Source organism: Nyctereutes procyonoides, unplaced genomic scaffold (genome assembly GCF_905146905.1).
Source record: "Nyctereutes procyonoides isolate TBG_1078 unplaced genomic scaffold, NYPRO_anot_genome, whole genome shotgun sequence".
NCBI classification, from domain to species: Eukaryota; Metazoa; Chordata; class Mammalia; order Carnivora; family Canidae; genus Nyctereutes; species Nyctereutes procyonoides.
The window spans coordinates 4,206,566-4,225,501 of record NW_026575159.1 but is presented as its reverse complement, the minus strand read 5'-3'; the positions used below and the strand labels follow the sequence as shown (position 1 = coordinate 4,225,501).

Sequence of the window (18,936 nt, the reverse complement as noted above, 5' to 3'; positions counted from 1 at the left end):
GTGCAAGGAAATTTGGTAACATCTATCAAAATTTAAAATGCATGGACCTCCAGACAGATTCCCGAGTAGAAATTCATCGTACAAATGACATTTACTGCAAGCACTGTTCCAGGGAGGAAGATATCAGAATCAATCTAAGAGTTCATCAAGGGGTCTTACTTCAAGAGACTGTTTTTCAAGAAACTGTTTTTTATACACCATACAATGCAATGTTATGCAGCTATTGAGAGGATGATATAAGGATGTGCTGACATACAGCATAATCTTTACAATGCATGCAAGAGAGAATATGCCACCATTTGCTTTTCCAACAACTCTGTCAAAAGGGATACACTCATACACACGTGCATATTTATGTGTACATGAGGGAAAAAAACCTCTGGAAGAATACATTTAGAAATTGTTAACAATGTTTGCCTAAGTGAAGGCGAACAGGAGATCCGGGGTGAGAGGACTTATTTTTTACCATATATTCTTTGTATTGTTTGTAATTTTTAACATAGGTATTACTTTTCCAAAAAAATATTTCACAACCTTTTAAAAATAGATGGGATAGGGGCGGGAGGAGTCCATTTCAGCAACCTCCCTAAAGGAAATTTGAAAACTTCCTTTCTAATCACTTTATTCTTTCTTCCTTAGATAGACTTTGCACTTAAATAGTGCTAAGGATTCATTCAGGAGATACAAGAACTTTCCCTGGCCGACCCTACTTCACTTCAACCACACTCATCCTTCAAGCCATGCAAGGCTCAAAAATCACACAGCAAGTGACTAAGGAATAAAAATTTAACAGTCTATTTTCAAAGTCCATAATCTGTTCACTAGATCACTCTGCATCCCTAAGCACAGTCAGGTGGGTGTCTAATTTGTTCTTCTATTCCCAGCACCAAGCACACCATAAGCACTAAATATTTTTTTTTTGAAAGATTAATGAACACATATAAAAGGGAAGCTCCAAGCTCCTTAAAGCTTGAATGAACAACCTCATTTCTATACTGGATATCTAGAAACACAGAGGCACAAGACCATTAATAGTCATATGATCACTTTCATACAACATGAAGAGTCACAGTATAAAAGCCTGAATTATAACTATGGATGAAGATGAAACTAGACTTTCCCACCTTTGAGGTAATACATTATAGTTGGTTTGAAAAAAGAAACTGTAATGTATTCTACACTGCCACTTAACTGTTTAATATAAGTGAAGTCTTCCCCTACTAGACTTAATTACTTCTAGGTTTACATGGTTTTGTTATCTCTCTCAAAGTCTACCACAGTGCTTTCTATGGATACATTAACAGAAACTGTCTTTATGCTTTGTAACACCCAACATTCTGGTGACTCATGACAGATACTCAATAAACATTTACAGAAGGGACTAAGGGGATGTTAAAGATAATATTTAATGAAAGAATAATACATTTAGCAAAATGTATTTAGTCACCTTGTTCTAAAATACTTACCTAGCAAATAAGGGACATAGTTACCAACACCTCATATATAGTCTGTGACTGAAACCATTTGGATTTCTCTTTTAGTCAATCTTAGAGCCAGAGAACATAGAAATTACTACAAACACAGAAAAATCATTACATAATATCTTAGATTCTGAAAAAGTGAAATAATTTATTAAAAATATCCCCAACTTAAACTGACACAGAAGTAAAATGTTTGACCCCTAATACCAAGAAAATAAATCAAAAGCTGTTGATTTTTAACCTGGTATTAAAAAAAAATGGAGCAAACTTTTTTTGGAAACTTGATTTCATATTTTTAATATTTGGCTGCGTGAAAAATGAATACCTTTGAAATTGTAGTGAAGTCTTATAACTAAGTAAATGAAAACGCTTCAGGAAAAGAAAAATGGTGCTATTTTATTAAAACAGGTGGCAAGTGAGTAGAATAGTTAAAATTGGAAAGTTATTCATAACTTTTATGAACTTTTATTGGAAATATGTAGATATACTAACAAAAGCTCTTTCTATTTTTGATTTTTTTTTTGTTTTTTACCAAGGGTAGAATTGCAGCTCTCTCAAAACTTCTCCCTGAAATTGTATATGCTGAGAATCCTCACAAAATAATAAATCCTTGCCATTCAAGTACCTATCTCTACCTCTTCACCCCAAAAAAACCTAGGAATTTTCCAGAAGAAATGTCCCTGGGATGGGATAATATTAAAAGCAAAAATCTAAACCATTTCACTACATACACACACACACACACACACACACACACACACACACACACATATACATGCACACATTGTGTAACTTACACAATGTTACTTGTCAATTCTATCTCAGTAAAGCTGAAAAAAGACTATCATTTAAGCAATAGATCTAAGTATTACCACAAAGTATCAGAAGAGACAAGCAGAGATCAGATTTATGACCAATGAAAGCCTTAGATAAAAGCTAACTAAATATTACACACTTCAATGTTAAATAATTGCCCAAGAAAGCATAAATAATTTACTTAAATTAACTAATGTTCAATTATTATTTCTGCATCTTATAATCCACAATTACACATTAAGTGGCTTAACAAAAATGTATATTTTCAATGAAACACTTGCCAAATAAGAGAAAACGTTCATGTATTTGTGTTAATATAGCAGTATCTCCTATAAAAGGGCAAAACAAACTGGTTTTTGTTTAAAAATTTTTAAAATATGATTTGCTTTTAACAGGCGTATGTGTGCATGGGTATAAAAAATATTAAAATGCCTGATATGTTATCTAAAATCTCTATAACTTTTCATTGAGTAAAAGGTAGAGGAAAGCCATTATGCAAAAATATTAAAATAAAATTCTCAAACTATTCTCAAAAATCAAAAAAATCTTCAGCATATTTTTAAGACAAATAATACTATATAAGTATATTTAGAACAAATACTCTGCCTGATATACTGATATATTTGTTCAAATCAGGATAAATTAAAGATGTTATCTTACAGGAAACAAAATATATATATTTCTTTATATATATATACACACACATATATACATATACAAGTATATGTATACATACACAAGTATATTATATAAATGTACATATATGTGTTACTGTTCAAGTATAAGACAGAAAAAGTAAAACCAAATCAAAACACCTTTATTAATTCCACATACCAATTACTGATAACCTCTTTCATTTTTCATTAAAACTAAAATATAACTACCCAAACAAGTTATTTATCATAAACTTCAAAATATTATAAAACCACTGAGCTCTGCTGACCTTTTTGCAAGCATGTAAAATTCTTTCTTTCTAAATTTCCACAGTTTCTGTCCAAAAAGATACACTATGAGTCAAATTTCACTGAAGAGTTTTAAATCTATTTTTAAAATGTGGCCCAACATAAAGTATCTAAAATAAGAAGATAAAACCTGATTTCATATTTACTTTTCCATTATTTCAAAAATCAATTAATTTCACCTTTTAAAATAAAATTTAGACAATCTTCAGGGCAATCAGCTAACTTACAGTGTTAGTTGGATCTTCTTGTAAAATTCGATCATATAGTTGTATAGCATCATCATATCTATTTAAAAAGAAAAAAATAAAGAATCATTACTTTCAACTTTCAGTGACAAATAGTAAATACAGAAAACAATTAAACTGGCAGGGCTTTAAATGTGTTTACAATTGCAATCCAAGTCTCTTCTGATCTTCACGTAACAGCAGAAATTTGCTACAGTATTATTTTTTACAGAAAAAAATTCATGAATAAAGTATTTCTAGAAAAACTTACTTTAAAAACACAGATTCATGAACCAAGAAAAAAAGAGATGAACTAAAATACAATGATTCAATTTGGCTTAAATACAAAGGTAAAAACTAGCAACATAGATATCTTTGTGGTCCTAGGTAAACCTAGAATTATAGCCAATAAAGCATAAGAACAAGTTTCATTTTAACAAATTCACAAGGAAATGATCTATGATTTAATTCTCCTTTAATAAATACTTAGCTTTTCTTAGTTAGCTGGTTCAGTTCAATTCATTAAGTACCTGTTAAATATACACCTGCAGTACATCCTGCTGGGTTACAACCTCACAAAGGGAATAGTTAACAATTTACAACAACACAAATGAAAAAATAATCAAATATGTCTGCCTATGTCTAACAAGCCAAAATAAACATTATGTGATAAGGAATCAAGCAGAAGGATACATCAGAAATCACATAAAGAAAATCATATACTCTTGTATGATTCTTGTATGACTCTTGTTTGAGGTGTAAGGAAAAAGCTGATTCTGAAATTCCTTCCTAACAGTATCCATAACCCCAACTCTACTTCAAATCAATTTCTCCATTTCCAGATATCGATCTTTAAAGAAAACAAAAAGCAATCTTTAAAACCTTTCACAGCAATGTTTCTAAAACTAGGAACAATAGCTATGTTCTTGAGATCTCTTCTTAAGTTTCCTAAGAGAATTTTTTAATTTTATATTTTTCTCCTAATGATATTCAATACATGAATATTCTGTATCATTATAATGACATATCTTTTAACTGAATACTGCCCCACAATTTTAGCACCCAAGCCTCTTTGTGATTATAATCATGCTAGTAGGTAAGACTACTTTAACTGTAGTAGACAACTGAGAAAAATAAAAGCAGACTTAATTTGTAAATGTGTTCATACCATATGGAGGCCAAATAACATCATGGCACACTAAGTCAATCAGACTTGACTAGTTCAAATAAAATTAGTTTGGACCTCAAATTCATGGTAATACAGTAAGGATGCTAGCCTCAAGAGACCTGCAACTAAATGGAGAAACGTAAAATAAAAATCATTAAATATTAATAAGACAATGAAGTATATAAACAAGGACAAAATTAATGTTATAGAGCAAGGGTGCTCACAAGATACAGTACATGAGAATGAGAACCCCCTGGGAATCTTTTTTCCAACTACATAAGCTTTAGAAAACACACCAAATGACAGAAGACAATAGGAAACTTCATTTTACTAATATAATGATAATCTATATTTTAGCAGTTTTCTAGTTTTTTTGGTATTATCAGAAAATTTACATCGTTTTTATAGTTGTACAAAAACTATATACATAGGGGCCGCTGTGTGGCTCAATCAGTTAAGAATCTGCCTTTGGCTCAGGTCATAATATCAGGGTCCTGGAATTGAGCCCCATGTCAACAGAGTCTGCTTCCCCATCTCCTTCTGCCCCTTCCCCCAGCCTGTGCACGATCTCTCTCTTTCTCTCAAATAAGTAAAATCTTAAGAAAAAAAAAAAAACACAAAAAACTATACATACAAAACATTAATAGCTAGTTGTTTACTTAAATATATTTAAATTTTAGTATAAAAAAATAGTAAGTTCTGTAAAAACTGATTGTGATGGTTAATTTCTCTGAGTGTGACAGATCACTTTGACTGACCATGCACTGCCCAGATTAAATATTATTCCTGGGTATGTCTAAGGATGTTTTCAGATAAGATTAGCATTTGAATCTGTGGACAGATTTACTGCTAAAATAGATTGCCTTCCCCAATGTGGGTGAACATGACCCAATCCTTTGAGAGCTTGAATAAAACTACAAAGGAAAGAGAGTTGTTCACTCCTTTTTACTGCCTCACTACTTGAGCTGGGACATCTCATCTCATTTTCTCCTGTCCTCAGTCTGGCTTCCTTGGCTCTCAGGCCTTTGGACTTGGGATTCAAACTGAATTACAGTACCAACTTTCCTGGGTCTCCCAAGTTGCAGACAGCAGATTCTAGGACTTCTCAGCTTCCTTGATTGCTTCATAATAAGCCTCTCCCTCTCCCTATACACCCTTCCTCTCTCCTCCCACCCATGTATATGTACATCAATATCCTCTTGGTTCTGTTTCTCTAGAGAATCCTAATACACCGAAGGTCCACAAGAATTTACTTTTAGTCAGCAATGTTCTTAAACTTACTTGTAAACCTACTTGTCTATTCTCCTGAAGGGCTTTTTTTAAAAGAAAGATTCTGATTACACTCCTAAAAAAGTGATCTCAGTTAAGTGGGGAGTAGGGAACTATGTATTTTAAATTCCACAGATCACTCTAATTCACACAATTGTGTATGAGAATCAATTATTAATGGTCCTATGTAATGAAGACACATAGTAATCATTCTTCCAAGAAAAAAAGCAGTAAAACCTTATTGAGTAAAATGATTACATGAGTTTCAATTAAAGAGTACGGCTTAAAAGAATTAGAGTTCACCTGTGTCTTAGAAAACTTAAGAATAAATTACTGTGGGGCACCTGGGTGGCTCAGTGGTTGAGCGTCTGCCCTTGGCTCAGGTCATGATCCTGGGGTCCTGGGATCAAGTCCCACATCAGGATCCCTACAGGGAGCCTTGCTTCTCCCTATGCCTATGTCTCTGCCTCTCTCATGAATAAATAAATAAAATCTTTAAAAATAAATAAATAAATAAATTGTTACCCTATCAATTTTTTTGCATGATTGGAAGGCGGGTAGAGGGATAGTAACTACTTAAAATGTGTGCTTTGGAAACTAGTAACTCTCAAACCTTTACAAGATAATTTTAAAAATCAACCATCTTGGATTCTGGGATGTTTGGGTATTAATACATTTTAAGAATAGTCTAGAAATTTATACCACTTGAAATAAAACAAAAAATATTAGCGAGAACAGATTCAGGAACAATCCGTTGTAGATTTCCTCCATTCTGTCCTTTGAATCTAAATTACTTTCTGCTAACCTAAAATAATACTATTTTATTTATTTTTCTTTACCTATGCTCTTTGATTGCTTACAAAGACAATCCAATGGGATTAAACTATACATATACACAAACACAGAAGTCAAAAGTTAAGGATTAAAGAGATTAAGAAAAATTATATCGATACATTCTACTTACTAAAAGCTACTATAACTGAGGTTATAAAAAAAAAAAGGCCAACAAGAACAAAAAAAAAAGTGGGACTATATCAAACTCAAAAGTTTCTGTACAACGAAGAAAACACTCAACAAAAATGAAAACATAATTTATGGAATTGGAAAAATATTTGCAAATTATCTGATGCTTTCAAATACTTTGAAAAGTAAAGAATTAGTATCTAAAGAATAGCTAAAGAATTAGTATCTAATACGTATAAAGAACTCATACAATAAATGAGCTAAAGAATTAGTATCTAATACGTATAAAGAACTCATACAATAAATGGCAAAAAAAAAAAAAAAGAAAAAAGAAAAAAAACCTAAGTAAAAAGAGACAGAGGAACTGAATACGTATAAAGAACTCATACAATAAATGAGCTAAAGAATTAGTATCTAATACGTATAAAGAACTCATACAATAAATGGCAAAAAAAAAAAAAAAAGAAAAAAGAAAAAAAACCTAAGTAAAAAGAGACAGAGGAACTGAATATTTTTCCAAGGAAGACATACAGATAGCAAACAGGTACATGAAAATGTGTTCAACATTACTAATCAACAGGGAAATGAAAATCAAAACCACAGTGAGCTATTAGCTCACACATATTAGAATGGCTATTATCAAAAAGACAAGACATAACAAGTCTTGCCAAGGATGGAGAGAAAAGGGAACTCTTGTGCACTGTTAGTGGGAATGTAAATTGGCACAGCCACTATGAAAAACAGTAGAGGTCTCTTACAAAATTCAGAATAGAACTACCATTTGATCCAGCAATTCTCCTTCTAGGTATTTAACCAAAGCAAACAAAATCACTATCTTGTAAAGGTATTTTCAACCTCACATTCATTGCACCATTATTTGCAATAACCAATACACAGAAATAGTCTAAAAGCCCATTAACAAATGAGTGGATAAAGAAGACTGGTATCATGAAATATTATTCAGTCATAAAAGAGAAAAAAAATCTGCCATTTATGACAACTTGGATGGAACTTTAGGGCATATGCTAAATGTAATTGAGAAAGACAAAAACTATATGATCTCACTTATATGTGGAATCAAAAAGAACACAAACTCCTAGAGACAGAGAACAGATTAGTGGTTGCCAGAGGTAGGCACTGGGGGTGGGAAAATAGGTAACAGTACTCAAAAGGTACAAATTTCCAGTTATAAAATATGTCCTGGGGAATATAATATACAGTATAGTTACTATAGTTAACAATACTGTGTTATGTACTTGAAAGCTGCTAAGAGAGAAAATCTTAAAAGTTCTCATAAGAAAAAAAAATTGTAACAATGTATGGTGATGGATGTTAACTAAACCCACTGTGGTAATCACTTCACAATATACACAAATATCAGATCATGATGTCATGTACCTGAAACTAATATAATGCCAACTATATCCCATTTAAGAAATAGTAATAGCTTCTATGCCTTGAATACCTGTCAGGGTACTACACATATGTCATTACTAACTCCCAAAACAATCCTGACAAGTTGGTAATATTCTCATTTTACAGAGAAATAAGGCTAAAAGATTTAAATAAGTTGAATTATGTGCCAGATAAACAGCTAATAAATCGTAGAAACAGGATATAAAACCAGTCCTTACTCCAAAACACAAACCCATTTCACTAGGTCAGAGATGGTAAATTGCACTCCTATGTCAAATCCTATTTATTGGGAGTAACTGGCAAGATTTATGCTGAGAAAGCACTGACACTATTCTGCAGCTCAAAAGCAAAAGTTCTTGCACACTTAATGATGCTGTCATGAGTATAGGAGGACCTATATCTAGACCCCACATTTATCATTTTAAAATGGGATTAGACTGGAGTTTTTTAAAAGATTTTATTTATTTATTCATGAGACACAGAGAGGCAGAGGGAGAAGCAGGGTCCCCACAGGGAGCCCGATGTGGGACTCATTCCCAGGATCCTGGGATCATGCCCTGAGCTGAAGGCAGAAGCTCAACCACTGAGCCACTGAGGCATTCCCTGAGATTATACTGTTTTTAAGGTTCAGTTACCTTTCCATGGCTTCAAATCTCATGCCTGTTAGTCTCTTGACTCTGTGGCTGCCAGGAAACTGTCTTCTCAACTCCTGAAGACAAAACTGAAAAAATAATTGGTAAAAAAGACTTAAGAAGTAGGAATTACATTACATATACTAAATGAGCTAGAGGGAATGGCCTATATAATCTTCAATGTATCTTCTTAAATCATTTCATTAGTGTACTCTAACAACATGAAGTGAAATTAATTGGTAATGAATAAGGGATAAAAGAAGAACCCCGAAATTACAGTACTCAGAAACTGATCATGCTCTTAACTGGGAAAATAAGCAGGTCATGGGATACACTAATAACTCTTTAGATGTTGCCATATTACTCCTCCTTCAGAATTGCTTCCGTAATGGCCCAACTTAAACCCTTATAACAACTTCCTGGCTTTTAGTTTCTATTATCTAAGCATTCTCTTCATATATATTAAGCTCTTTGATAGTACTCTCAAGTCCTCCAAATACTATAACACTTTTGCCCTGTTGAAATCATATATTAATCAATCATCCTGTCAGTACACATACCCTGACTTGGGATTATAAAATACCGACACCAAATCTAGAGTACCAATCCCCTTTGGGAGAGATCCATAATCCACCTATCAACTTAAATAAATAAATAAATAATCAAGTATTTATTGAGTACCAACTATGTTCTCAGCAACATATGAGGATTTTAAGAGTCTTAGAAGCACTAAAATGTTAAGGATTATAAAAACAGTCCATTCTAGTGCCCCAAAGCATAAGTGACCAAAAAAAAAAAAATACCTTTCCTTAGCGAAGAAACTATTAATTAGTAATAAAAAAGTTATAACATGATCTGGAAGTATAGCTTCCAAGTACGTGGCTAAACATCTGCCACACTAAGAAAAATATTCAAGTTAGTCAAAACTGGAGATGATGTTTGTTTATTTCTTTGACACCATGCACAACTCATACTACTTGGTTAATCAAGCTGTATAGAAATTCTGAACATTAAAAAAATACTATGTTACAAAAAAAGCTACCATTTAAGTTGATCTCTGACTTTGGTTACCAATATTATCTAATTTGATCTCCTACTTCATCAAATGGCATTTGGCTTCTTAAAAAACAACTAAACATTTCCCTTAAGATGCAAGCTGCAATCTCTATGAATATTTGAAAGACTATTTCAGGGCTCAATTGGTTAAGCGTCTCTTGATTTCAGCTCAGGTGATGATCTCAGGGTTATGGGATCAAGCCCTGGGTTGGGCTCTGCACTGAGCATAGGCCTTGCTTGAGATTCTCTCTCCCCCTCTCCTATACCCCTCCCCCCCAGATAGATAGATAGATAGATAGATAGATAGATAGATAGACAGACAGACTATCTCATAGGTTCTGATGGTAATCTAAAAGGTTTAATGGAACACTTTTTCTTTTACCACTAGTAGCTCCACTGAAATTAAATATATAGGCAATGTAACATAAATTACCTTAGAAAAAAAGCAATGCTAATTCAGATATGCATATGTTCTCCTAATATTTCTACTTTGTTTGCATGTACTTTCTTTTTGGCTTAAATGAGGAAATAGCATGAAGTTGTACTGAAGAACTCTGGAATATAGAACAATAAAATGAAAAACCAGAAACCTTCACTTTTTCATTTACAAAATGAATATAATGATAGTATCAAGCACAAATCAAGAAATAACTGTGAAGATTAAATAAAGTATGATATAAAGCGTTTAGCACAATGGCTATCACATGAGTATTCAAAAATATAGCTATTATCATTCTTTTATTCTAAAAGCAATATTAATATTCTTTTTTTTAATTTCTTTTTAATTTTTATTTATTTATGATAGTCACATAGAATGAGAGAGAGAGAGGCAGAGACACAGGCAGAGGGAGAAGCAGGCTCCACGCACCGGGAGCCCGACGTGGGACTCGATCCCGGGTCTACAGGATCGCGCCCTGGGCCAAAGGCAGGCGCCAAACCGCTGCGCCACCCAGGGATCCCGCAATATTAATATTCTAAGTCATGTTCTATACATGTTAGGATTTTCTAATAATTTAAGAGATACATTTACAACAATGCAAAATAGTATTTAACATTATGTACAGATCTTCCACTTATGATGGGGTTACATCCCAATAAATCCCAACAAATAAATTATTAAGTTCAAAATATTGAAAGTCAAAAATGTGTTTAATAACACCTAACCTACTGAACAGCATAGTTTAGCCTAGCTTGCCTGACACATGCTCAGAACACTTTAGCTTATAGTTGGGCAAAATCTTCTAACACAATGCCTACTGTATAATAAGACATCAACTATCTCATGTTTACTAAATTTACTAAATACTATATGAAATACAGTATTACTATATTTAATTACTAAATACTATATGAAAGTGAAAAACAGAATGTCTGTATGGGTACAGAATGGTAGTAAGTTTATCAGTTGTTTACCCTGGTGATCATTATCATATGGCTGACTGGGAGGGTAGGGCCCACTGCCACCACACAGCATCATAAGAAAGTATTGTACCACTTATCACTAGCCTAGGAAAAGATCAAAATTCAAAGTATAGTTTCCAGTGAATGTGCATTGCTTTCAGACCATTATTAAGTTGAAAAACTGTAAGTCAAATCATCATGAGTCAGTGACTCTACTGTGTTATAAAAGTCATTCAAAAACCCAAAAGATAAACTTGTTTTAAACTATCTGCTTCTTTTTTTAAACTCTATAATAGCATCATTCACCTGTTAAGTGGACAACCTTCACCAACCAATTTAACCTTTTCAGTAAAACTGGGATACTAAATATCTACTTCCCAAGACTGTTAAAAAGATTTAAGTGTCCCAAAGTACCTAGTTAGTCTCACCTACTCTTAGGAGTAGCACTGAAATTCACCTATAAAAGCATTCAAGTACAAGCCATGTACTAAAGCTTAGGTACTTATAATTCACGAAGTAAATTTAAAATAAAATAAAATATAATTATAGTTTAAATACCTACCAATGCCAAGTCATCTCGGCCATAGTCTAGGGCTGCAATCATCACTTGTTCATATATGATCCAAACTAGACACAGAGAAAAAAAAAATTGAACTTAATGTAAAAATCTCCCAAAAGAAATCAGACATTTTTCTTGTTTCTGATATTTTAGAGAACATTACTTGTAACTGAAAATTGTTTTACTGCATTATATATAGATTAAGAAAGAATTCTTCTATGCTTTCAGTAATATAAAATATTTTAATATCTTAGAAGGTTAAAAAAAATCTATTATTTAATACCTTTCCTCTTCTAAAAAATTCTTTTTTTTTTTACAGACTTATCTATTTATTCATGAGAGACACAGAGAGGCAGAGAAATAGGCAGAGGGAGAAGCAGGCTCCCTCAGAATAGCCCGATGTGGAACTCGATCCCAGATCCTGGGATCACGACCTAAGCCGAAGGCAGCCTCCCAACAGCTGAGCCACACAGGCGTTACTAAAAAATTCTTTATGAAATACATTGTGACCAGACCAAGACTATAGCCCTCTGAGCTTTGAAGCAAAAATGTCTATTTGAATGCTTCACTACAACCAGCAATTTAGAAATCCTTCTCAAAATAATGCATCATTAGACATCCTGAATTTTTTTTTTTAAATAGGGGGCAAATCATAGACTGCAGGAAAAACGTAATGAAAAGATGCTTTTTAAAAAAACTAAAACCAAAAAAAATAAAATAAATAAAAAAATAAAAAAAAACTAAAACCAAAAAAAAAAAAAACCAAAAAAATAAATAAATAAAAAAAAACCCAAAACATAACAGGAAAGAGCATGAATAAAGCACTTACTATCATCTCCAAGCTTAGAAGCATATTCATTAATTAATTCCTCTCCAACTTCCACAATTTGCTCACTGTTTCGTGAGTTTTCTTCTCTCCATTTTCTCATTTTATCTCGCATTTCTGAAAAAAATAAAGCTTGTTATTACATATATATTTGATCAGTGTCAAAAATTGATAAGGAAATTGAAATCAACTTTTCAGGCAGAGAAAATAAAGTCACACTGATATAAGTCTATGGTATGTCAAAATTCAGAAAGCAGAAAATAAATTTAACAAAAACAACAGATCCTTTAGAAGATTAAAGACATTACAACTAATGTTACAACTATATAAAAGTAATGAATAGGATTGGTTTGCTACAAAGATTTAAGATCTAAAGCAACTATGGATCTTAACTTTTTTGAAGTTAGAGACAATTTTCAGAACTTGATAAAAGCTAGGGATAATTTTTGGGGGTTGCAGGGGGGAACATAAAATTATTCATAGAAATCTCAAAAATCCAAAGTACTCCTGAAGCTCACCCACTCAAGAATGTAAAATTTCATAATCAGGGGATCATATTAGGCTGTCTGCACTGAAAGAACATTCATCATAAAACTTCCTAATAACATTAACAGTACATATAATGTATAAAGATACACAGCTATGCAAGAAAATAAACAGCAAAAGAATCAGAACAAAGGAAATCTTTCAATTATATATATAATAATAAATGAAAATAATAATGTAAAGTAAGGTAAAAAGCACTAGCAAAAGAGTCACAAGAACAACTCTGCATATCATAAAAAAAGAGGAAACTGAGGAGTTGTAATGAACAGTATTTTGATAACAACAGAAATAACTGGGAGTATCTAATCCAGTAAACAAAAGGTCCCTTTTTCATATAGTTATGGTAGAATGAGCTATCCAATTTGCCAATCACATATATGATTTCTTACTCCTACCTGAGAAAATCTAACATATTTATTCATCTGGGTACCACCTCTTTCTTCTACAGACACAGAAGAGATTTAAACAGTTAAATTGTTGAACACATAAGCTGGCCCCTAGAGAATAAGTATAAAAAAAACATGGAATTTTCACTACTTTCATATGCATTATCTGAGTTCCTATAGCTCAAAGTCTTAAAAAAAAATTGCAAGACAAAAATAGATCCTAAATGGTCTTAAAAATCAAATTAACACAGTTAATTCCTTCTACTGACAACCAGAAATCGCTTGACTCTCACTCCGCAAAGGAAATAACCTTGAACTGATTCTTACAAAGTTCAAGAGGAAATGAACTGACAAAAAAATTTAAAAAATAAAAAAATAAAGTAGGTCATTCATACCCCACAGGTTAAGGGCTCAGTCCCACAAAACTTAGACACCAATCAAGAGTCAGGGCCACCAGTTTTTCTGACTAACTGGCTATAAAGTCTGGGGTTCTCACAACCTCCTCCTCATGTTTGTGAGAATACCTCACAGAACTCAGATTGGTGCTTCACTTACTATTATGGATTTATTATAAAAACTACAACTAAGAAAAGCCAAATGGAAGAGATACATAGGGCAAAGTGAGAGGAGAAAAGAAAAGCAGAGGAACTTTCATACTCTCTCTCAGCAAGACACCATCCTAGTACCTTCCTTGAGGTGCTTACCAACCTGGAAGCTCTCCAAACACCATAGCTTAGTGGGTTTTATGGGGGCTTCATTCCAAGGCATGATTGATCTCCAGATCCTCTCCCAGGAAGTCAAGAAATGAGAGTTCCAATTTTTTACTTTCCCTGGTCTTTTGGATGACCAGCCCCCAATCTGAAGCTATCCAGCCACCAACAGTCTCATTAGCATACAAAAAGATACTCAACATTCTAGAAACTCCAAAGATCTTAGAGGCTCTTAAGTCAAAAACCCAGAAAAAAAGATTAAATATAACAAAAGCTGTTGCTACTAACCTTATCATTCAAGAAATTTCTAAGGGTTTAGGAGCTCTGTGACACAACTGGGGACAAAAAAACCAAATACACATCCCTTATTACATCACAACAGAACCTTATGCTTAGAACCAAAGCATGGGCTCTCAGAATTCATTCAAACTCTATCCCCTATACCACAGTTCACTTGCAGATTATTTTATTCTAAAGATTTATTTATTTATTCATTTTAGAGAGAGAGAAAGCACATGCGTGCACGAGCAGGGAAGGGCAGAGGGAGATGGAAAGAGAAACCCAAGCTGACTCTGCTGAGCACAGAGGCTGACCCAAGGTTCCATCTAAAGACCCTGAGATTATAACCTCAGCCAAAATCAAAAGAGTCAGATGCTTAAATGACTGCACCACCCAGGCACACCAACCTGGCAGATTATTTTAAAAGAGGAGTTAAGTGTCTTGGGAATATAAATTCGTGTTTTACAGATCTGTTCCATAACATCGCACCCTTTGCCCACATGCTGAACCCAAATTAGGCTAGCATTCAAGGTGACAACCTAGCTCTTACCTTGAAAAAAAAATTACTTTCACAAAACATAAACATATTCATAAATATGGATCTTTAGCTTAGAAGTGAAATCTCAGGGTATGTTCCATGAGATCTGGGATCCTGCCTGTCATGTTCAGCACTGTATCCTCAAGAAGTGGAACAGTGCCTGTTACAAGTACTCCAGCTATGTATTTAATTAACATGTTATTTAGTATATAGGCCAATAGTTAAAGCTACATGTGAATTAGATCAACCACAGAAGGCATTTAACTTTTTAATTTTGTACTCTTTGAAGCTGATGAGACCTTTGAACCCTCTTTTTCCCAGAAATATGTACATGTTTACATATACTCAATCTTACATACAATTTCATAGAATTCAAAAACCACATAAAACTTATCCCTCCATCAGTCTGGAGGCTGTTGGTCTCAGGTTTAATAAACCACTGATTATTAATAGAGTGCTAAGAACTATTAAGGACACTAAAAATCAAGGAGCAAATAAATGGATACAGAAAACTCACAAAGGTAAGGCTTGAAAAGTGAGACCCCTAATGTTATTATGAAACCAAGGAAAGAATGTTTCATGGAGTGATATGCAACAACAAATATAGTACAGGTGTAAAAAAAACACATTCATGAGACCTGGCATTAGGTCTCCCTAGAAACCTTACTGGAATGATAGGGCATAGAAACCAAATTATGGTTTGAAGGACTGAATAAAGAGAAAGTAGAGAGAGTAAACATTTTTACAAGTATTTTTTCAACAAATGTCCATTTGGTACCTATTATAGGCAAGGCAGTGTGCTAGACATCCTATCCATATCCTGGCCAAACATCTTATTTTTGAGAAACTTGGCTATACCCTTCTTACAACTCTCTTTCCCACCTCTAAACTCCTAAGCAGTAACTACTCTAACAAACAGCATTCATTTTCAACTGGCTGAATAGGTAAACCATATATTCTACTTTTTTTTTATAGAGTTCAATAGATTAAAAGAGTGTTAGACTTACTACATGGGTCTTTTATAAATGTGACAAATCCTCCTATCACAAGAACTACAGTACTTTTTGAACAAGCCATTTCCACAGCTTTAATTCATGATGCTATACAATGGAATTCTTAAGGACACAGGTCCAGCTGACATGCCCTCCCCAAAAAATCTAAACAAAAAACTATCTTCAAGAGTCCTCCATCACCCTCTAACATCCTAAAAATGTGTTACTATAAGTCTTTGAAAGAAAAATCTGGGATCTCTTTAAAAGCCCTGAAACAGAACTTTTATTCCAGAAAAGTCTGAAACCTTCATTTTCCAAATAAGTAAACTATACCCTATTAGTAGAATGAGCTGCCTAAGTCTACCTAAGGTACAGAAATTTTTCCAACACTTGAAAAATGACTTATAGTCTTTTGTGACAGTTTGTTAATGTTTATTATTAATGCTATTAACAATTCACTTAGTAAACAATTACTAAGCTCTTCCAAAATGTCTAGCACAAGAATAAAACAGGCTGGCCCTCCCTTCATTCTAGGGAACAAAATTTTAAAACTTAACAAATTGGATAAGCACTTCAATAATATGAGGACACAGAGTTAAAGGACCAGAAGTACATTTTGTTGCTTTTGTTGTTGTTTTTATTCTTTTTTTCAAAAAATTTTGGCAAAGGGATACGATAGGGTGGTCAAGGAAAGCTCTCCAAAATATACGACCTTTGAGGGAAATTCTGATAAACGGTAATGTATAATGGTAGCAAGACTAGAGCAAGAAAGGAAAAACACTCCCAGTAGGAAGAAATAGCATCTGTCCAGCTCTAAGATAAGAGGAGCAGAACACATTTAGGGAATTCAACAAAAGCCAGCATAGCCAGCCCAAAGAGTAAGGGGGGAAATAATTAAGATAAAGTGGGAGTCATGGACAAGGAGCTAGATCATCTTTTTATAGAGCACTTAATGGTGTAAAAGCATTTTAACATGTTTTCTCTTTTGTTCAATCATACTTGTGAAGTAGTTTGTATTTATTATTCTAAATCCACTCCTCTTTACAATACCCACAGGGTAAGATCCAAGTTACCTACTAAATCATTACCTTATCTGCTAATAGGTCATATCTACTTGCTCCTACCATCTAAGAAACTGAATTGAACATACCTTCAAAGGAGCACTTTCTAAAAAGTATGAAATAATTGAAAAAAATTTTAAAAAGCATTAGAAGTAACAGCCACATATCTACCATCTGGCTTCAGAATATACAGTTGACAGAAGCCTTTTAAAACTATGTATTTTACAGGTCTGTCCTCTCCCTTAGACTGTGAATTCCCTAAAGGTAAGGACTGTGTGTTCCTTAATTTAATATACCCAATATCTAGCACTAAGCAGCTAATACTTTTATTTAATATAATGAACTCCCCCAATACAGGTAGAAATACTGAGGTTCACAGTGAGCTAGAGGCCACAAAACTAATGATAAATTACTCAATTCAGTTCAGGTATAAAGGAATTTTACCTTTTCCCACATATGTTTGCAATTTTGTAATATCCGATAGATACAGTCACCATCAAACGGCCAATATAACTTTCAGTCCACATGTTATCAGGTCACTGTTTAAGTATCTGAAGAAGGCATTCACTAAACAAATAAGCTATTAAAGCTACCGTTAAATAACGGGAATAGAAATTTCAATTACACAACTACCATGCCTTAGAGAAAGAAACTCAAGGCTCTTAACCATGCTTCCCACTAAGGTTTTTAAGAACACAAAAATCTCTTATCAAACGGGCTCCAAGTTTGGCTGCTTCCAGATTTAAAGAACACTCTCCCTTAAAGTAGAATGGGAAAAGAAGTCCATCACACTTGAGCATACACCTAAAATAACCAGTTCTTTTCCCCTTTCAGAAAAGGAATTACTGGCAGGAAGTAAAAAGAAAGTTGTGTTACGTGTCTAAGTGTGCTTTGAGGGGAATGCGGGAGCGGATATTGAAGAAGAGAAATGAGAGACCCAGTGTGGCAGAGAACGAAATGTAAAGCGGCACGTGGGAGGATCAATTTTGTTCACGGGTCTCCCACAGACCTTTAAAGCACAGAGTCGTAACCCTCACACAGCTTAATAAAAGGCCTTGGAGGCCCTGTATTTCTCGGCTGCAGGGAAGCTTCAGCAGGGAACCATCCCGCCGCCTCCGCGCCTCCCAGCAGCCACATGAAACGCGTGACGGCCCTCCCGTCTCTGAGTGGAAGCCATCCTGGGCTACTGTACAGCGCGGAGGTACATGGGTCAGTCAGTCTATTGATGAGCACAAGCGGTGGGGAACACCACAGACGCCAATCGGCGGCCGGGCCAAGGAGAGGGTCAGCCTCAAAATCCACCTCAGCCACCTCCTCAGCTTGGCCGGTCCGGAGAGAGCTCCAGTGCAGAAGACAGACCAAAGAATCCAGGTCTCCGCCCGGCAGCACGTACTGCCGAACCGCTTCCCAGGGCTTTTGGTCTTTCCGCGCCCTCCCCGCCCGCAGTTACCTTCCCAAGTGACATCGTAAAGCTCTGAGACCTTCGCCATCTTCTCAGAACCTAGAGGCAGGGAATGAGAGGGCGGGGAGACACCGTCACGTGACCTGCGACCGGGCGGTGGCGAACGACGACGCCCTTTCTCATTGGTCGAGAGGGCCGGAGGGGGCGGGATCCGCCGCGCACGTGCACGCGGCCCCCCGGCAGGGAAGT

At 34.4% G+C, this 18,936-nt stretch overlaps 1 protein-coding gene across 1 annotated transcript in view; it reads right to left on the bottom strand.

Annotated features, from left to right (window-relative positions):
- EMC2 (ER membrane protein complex subunit 2) overlaps nt 1-18,805 on the bottom strand; it is a 43,474-nt gene extending 24,669 nt beyond the window's left edge. The window contains exons 1-5 of the mRNA XM_055314401.1: nt 18,736-18,805; nt 12,777-12,890; nt 11,951-12,015; nt 8,935-9,020; nt 3,487-3,544 (exon numbers count right to left, since the gene is read on the bottom strand). Of these exons, the coding sequence (XP_055170376.1) occupies nt 3,487-3,544; nt 8,935-9,020; nt 11,951-12,015; nt 12,777-12,890; nt 18,736-18,775 (363 nt within the window). The 5' untranslated portion in view covers nt 18,776-18,805. The remainder of the gene's footprint in view (nt 1-3,486; nt 3,545-8,934; nt 9,021-11,950; nt 12,016-12,776; nt 12,891-18,735) is intronic.
- Between the last annotated feature and the right edge of the window lie 131 nt (nt 18,806-18,936).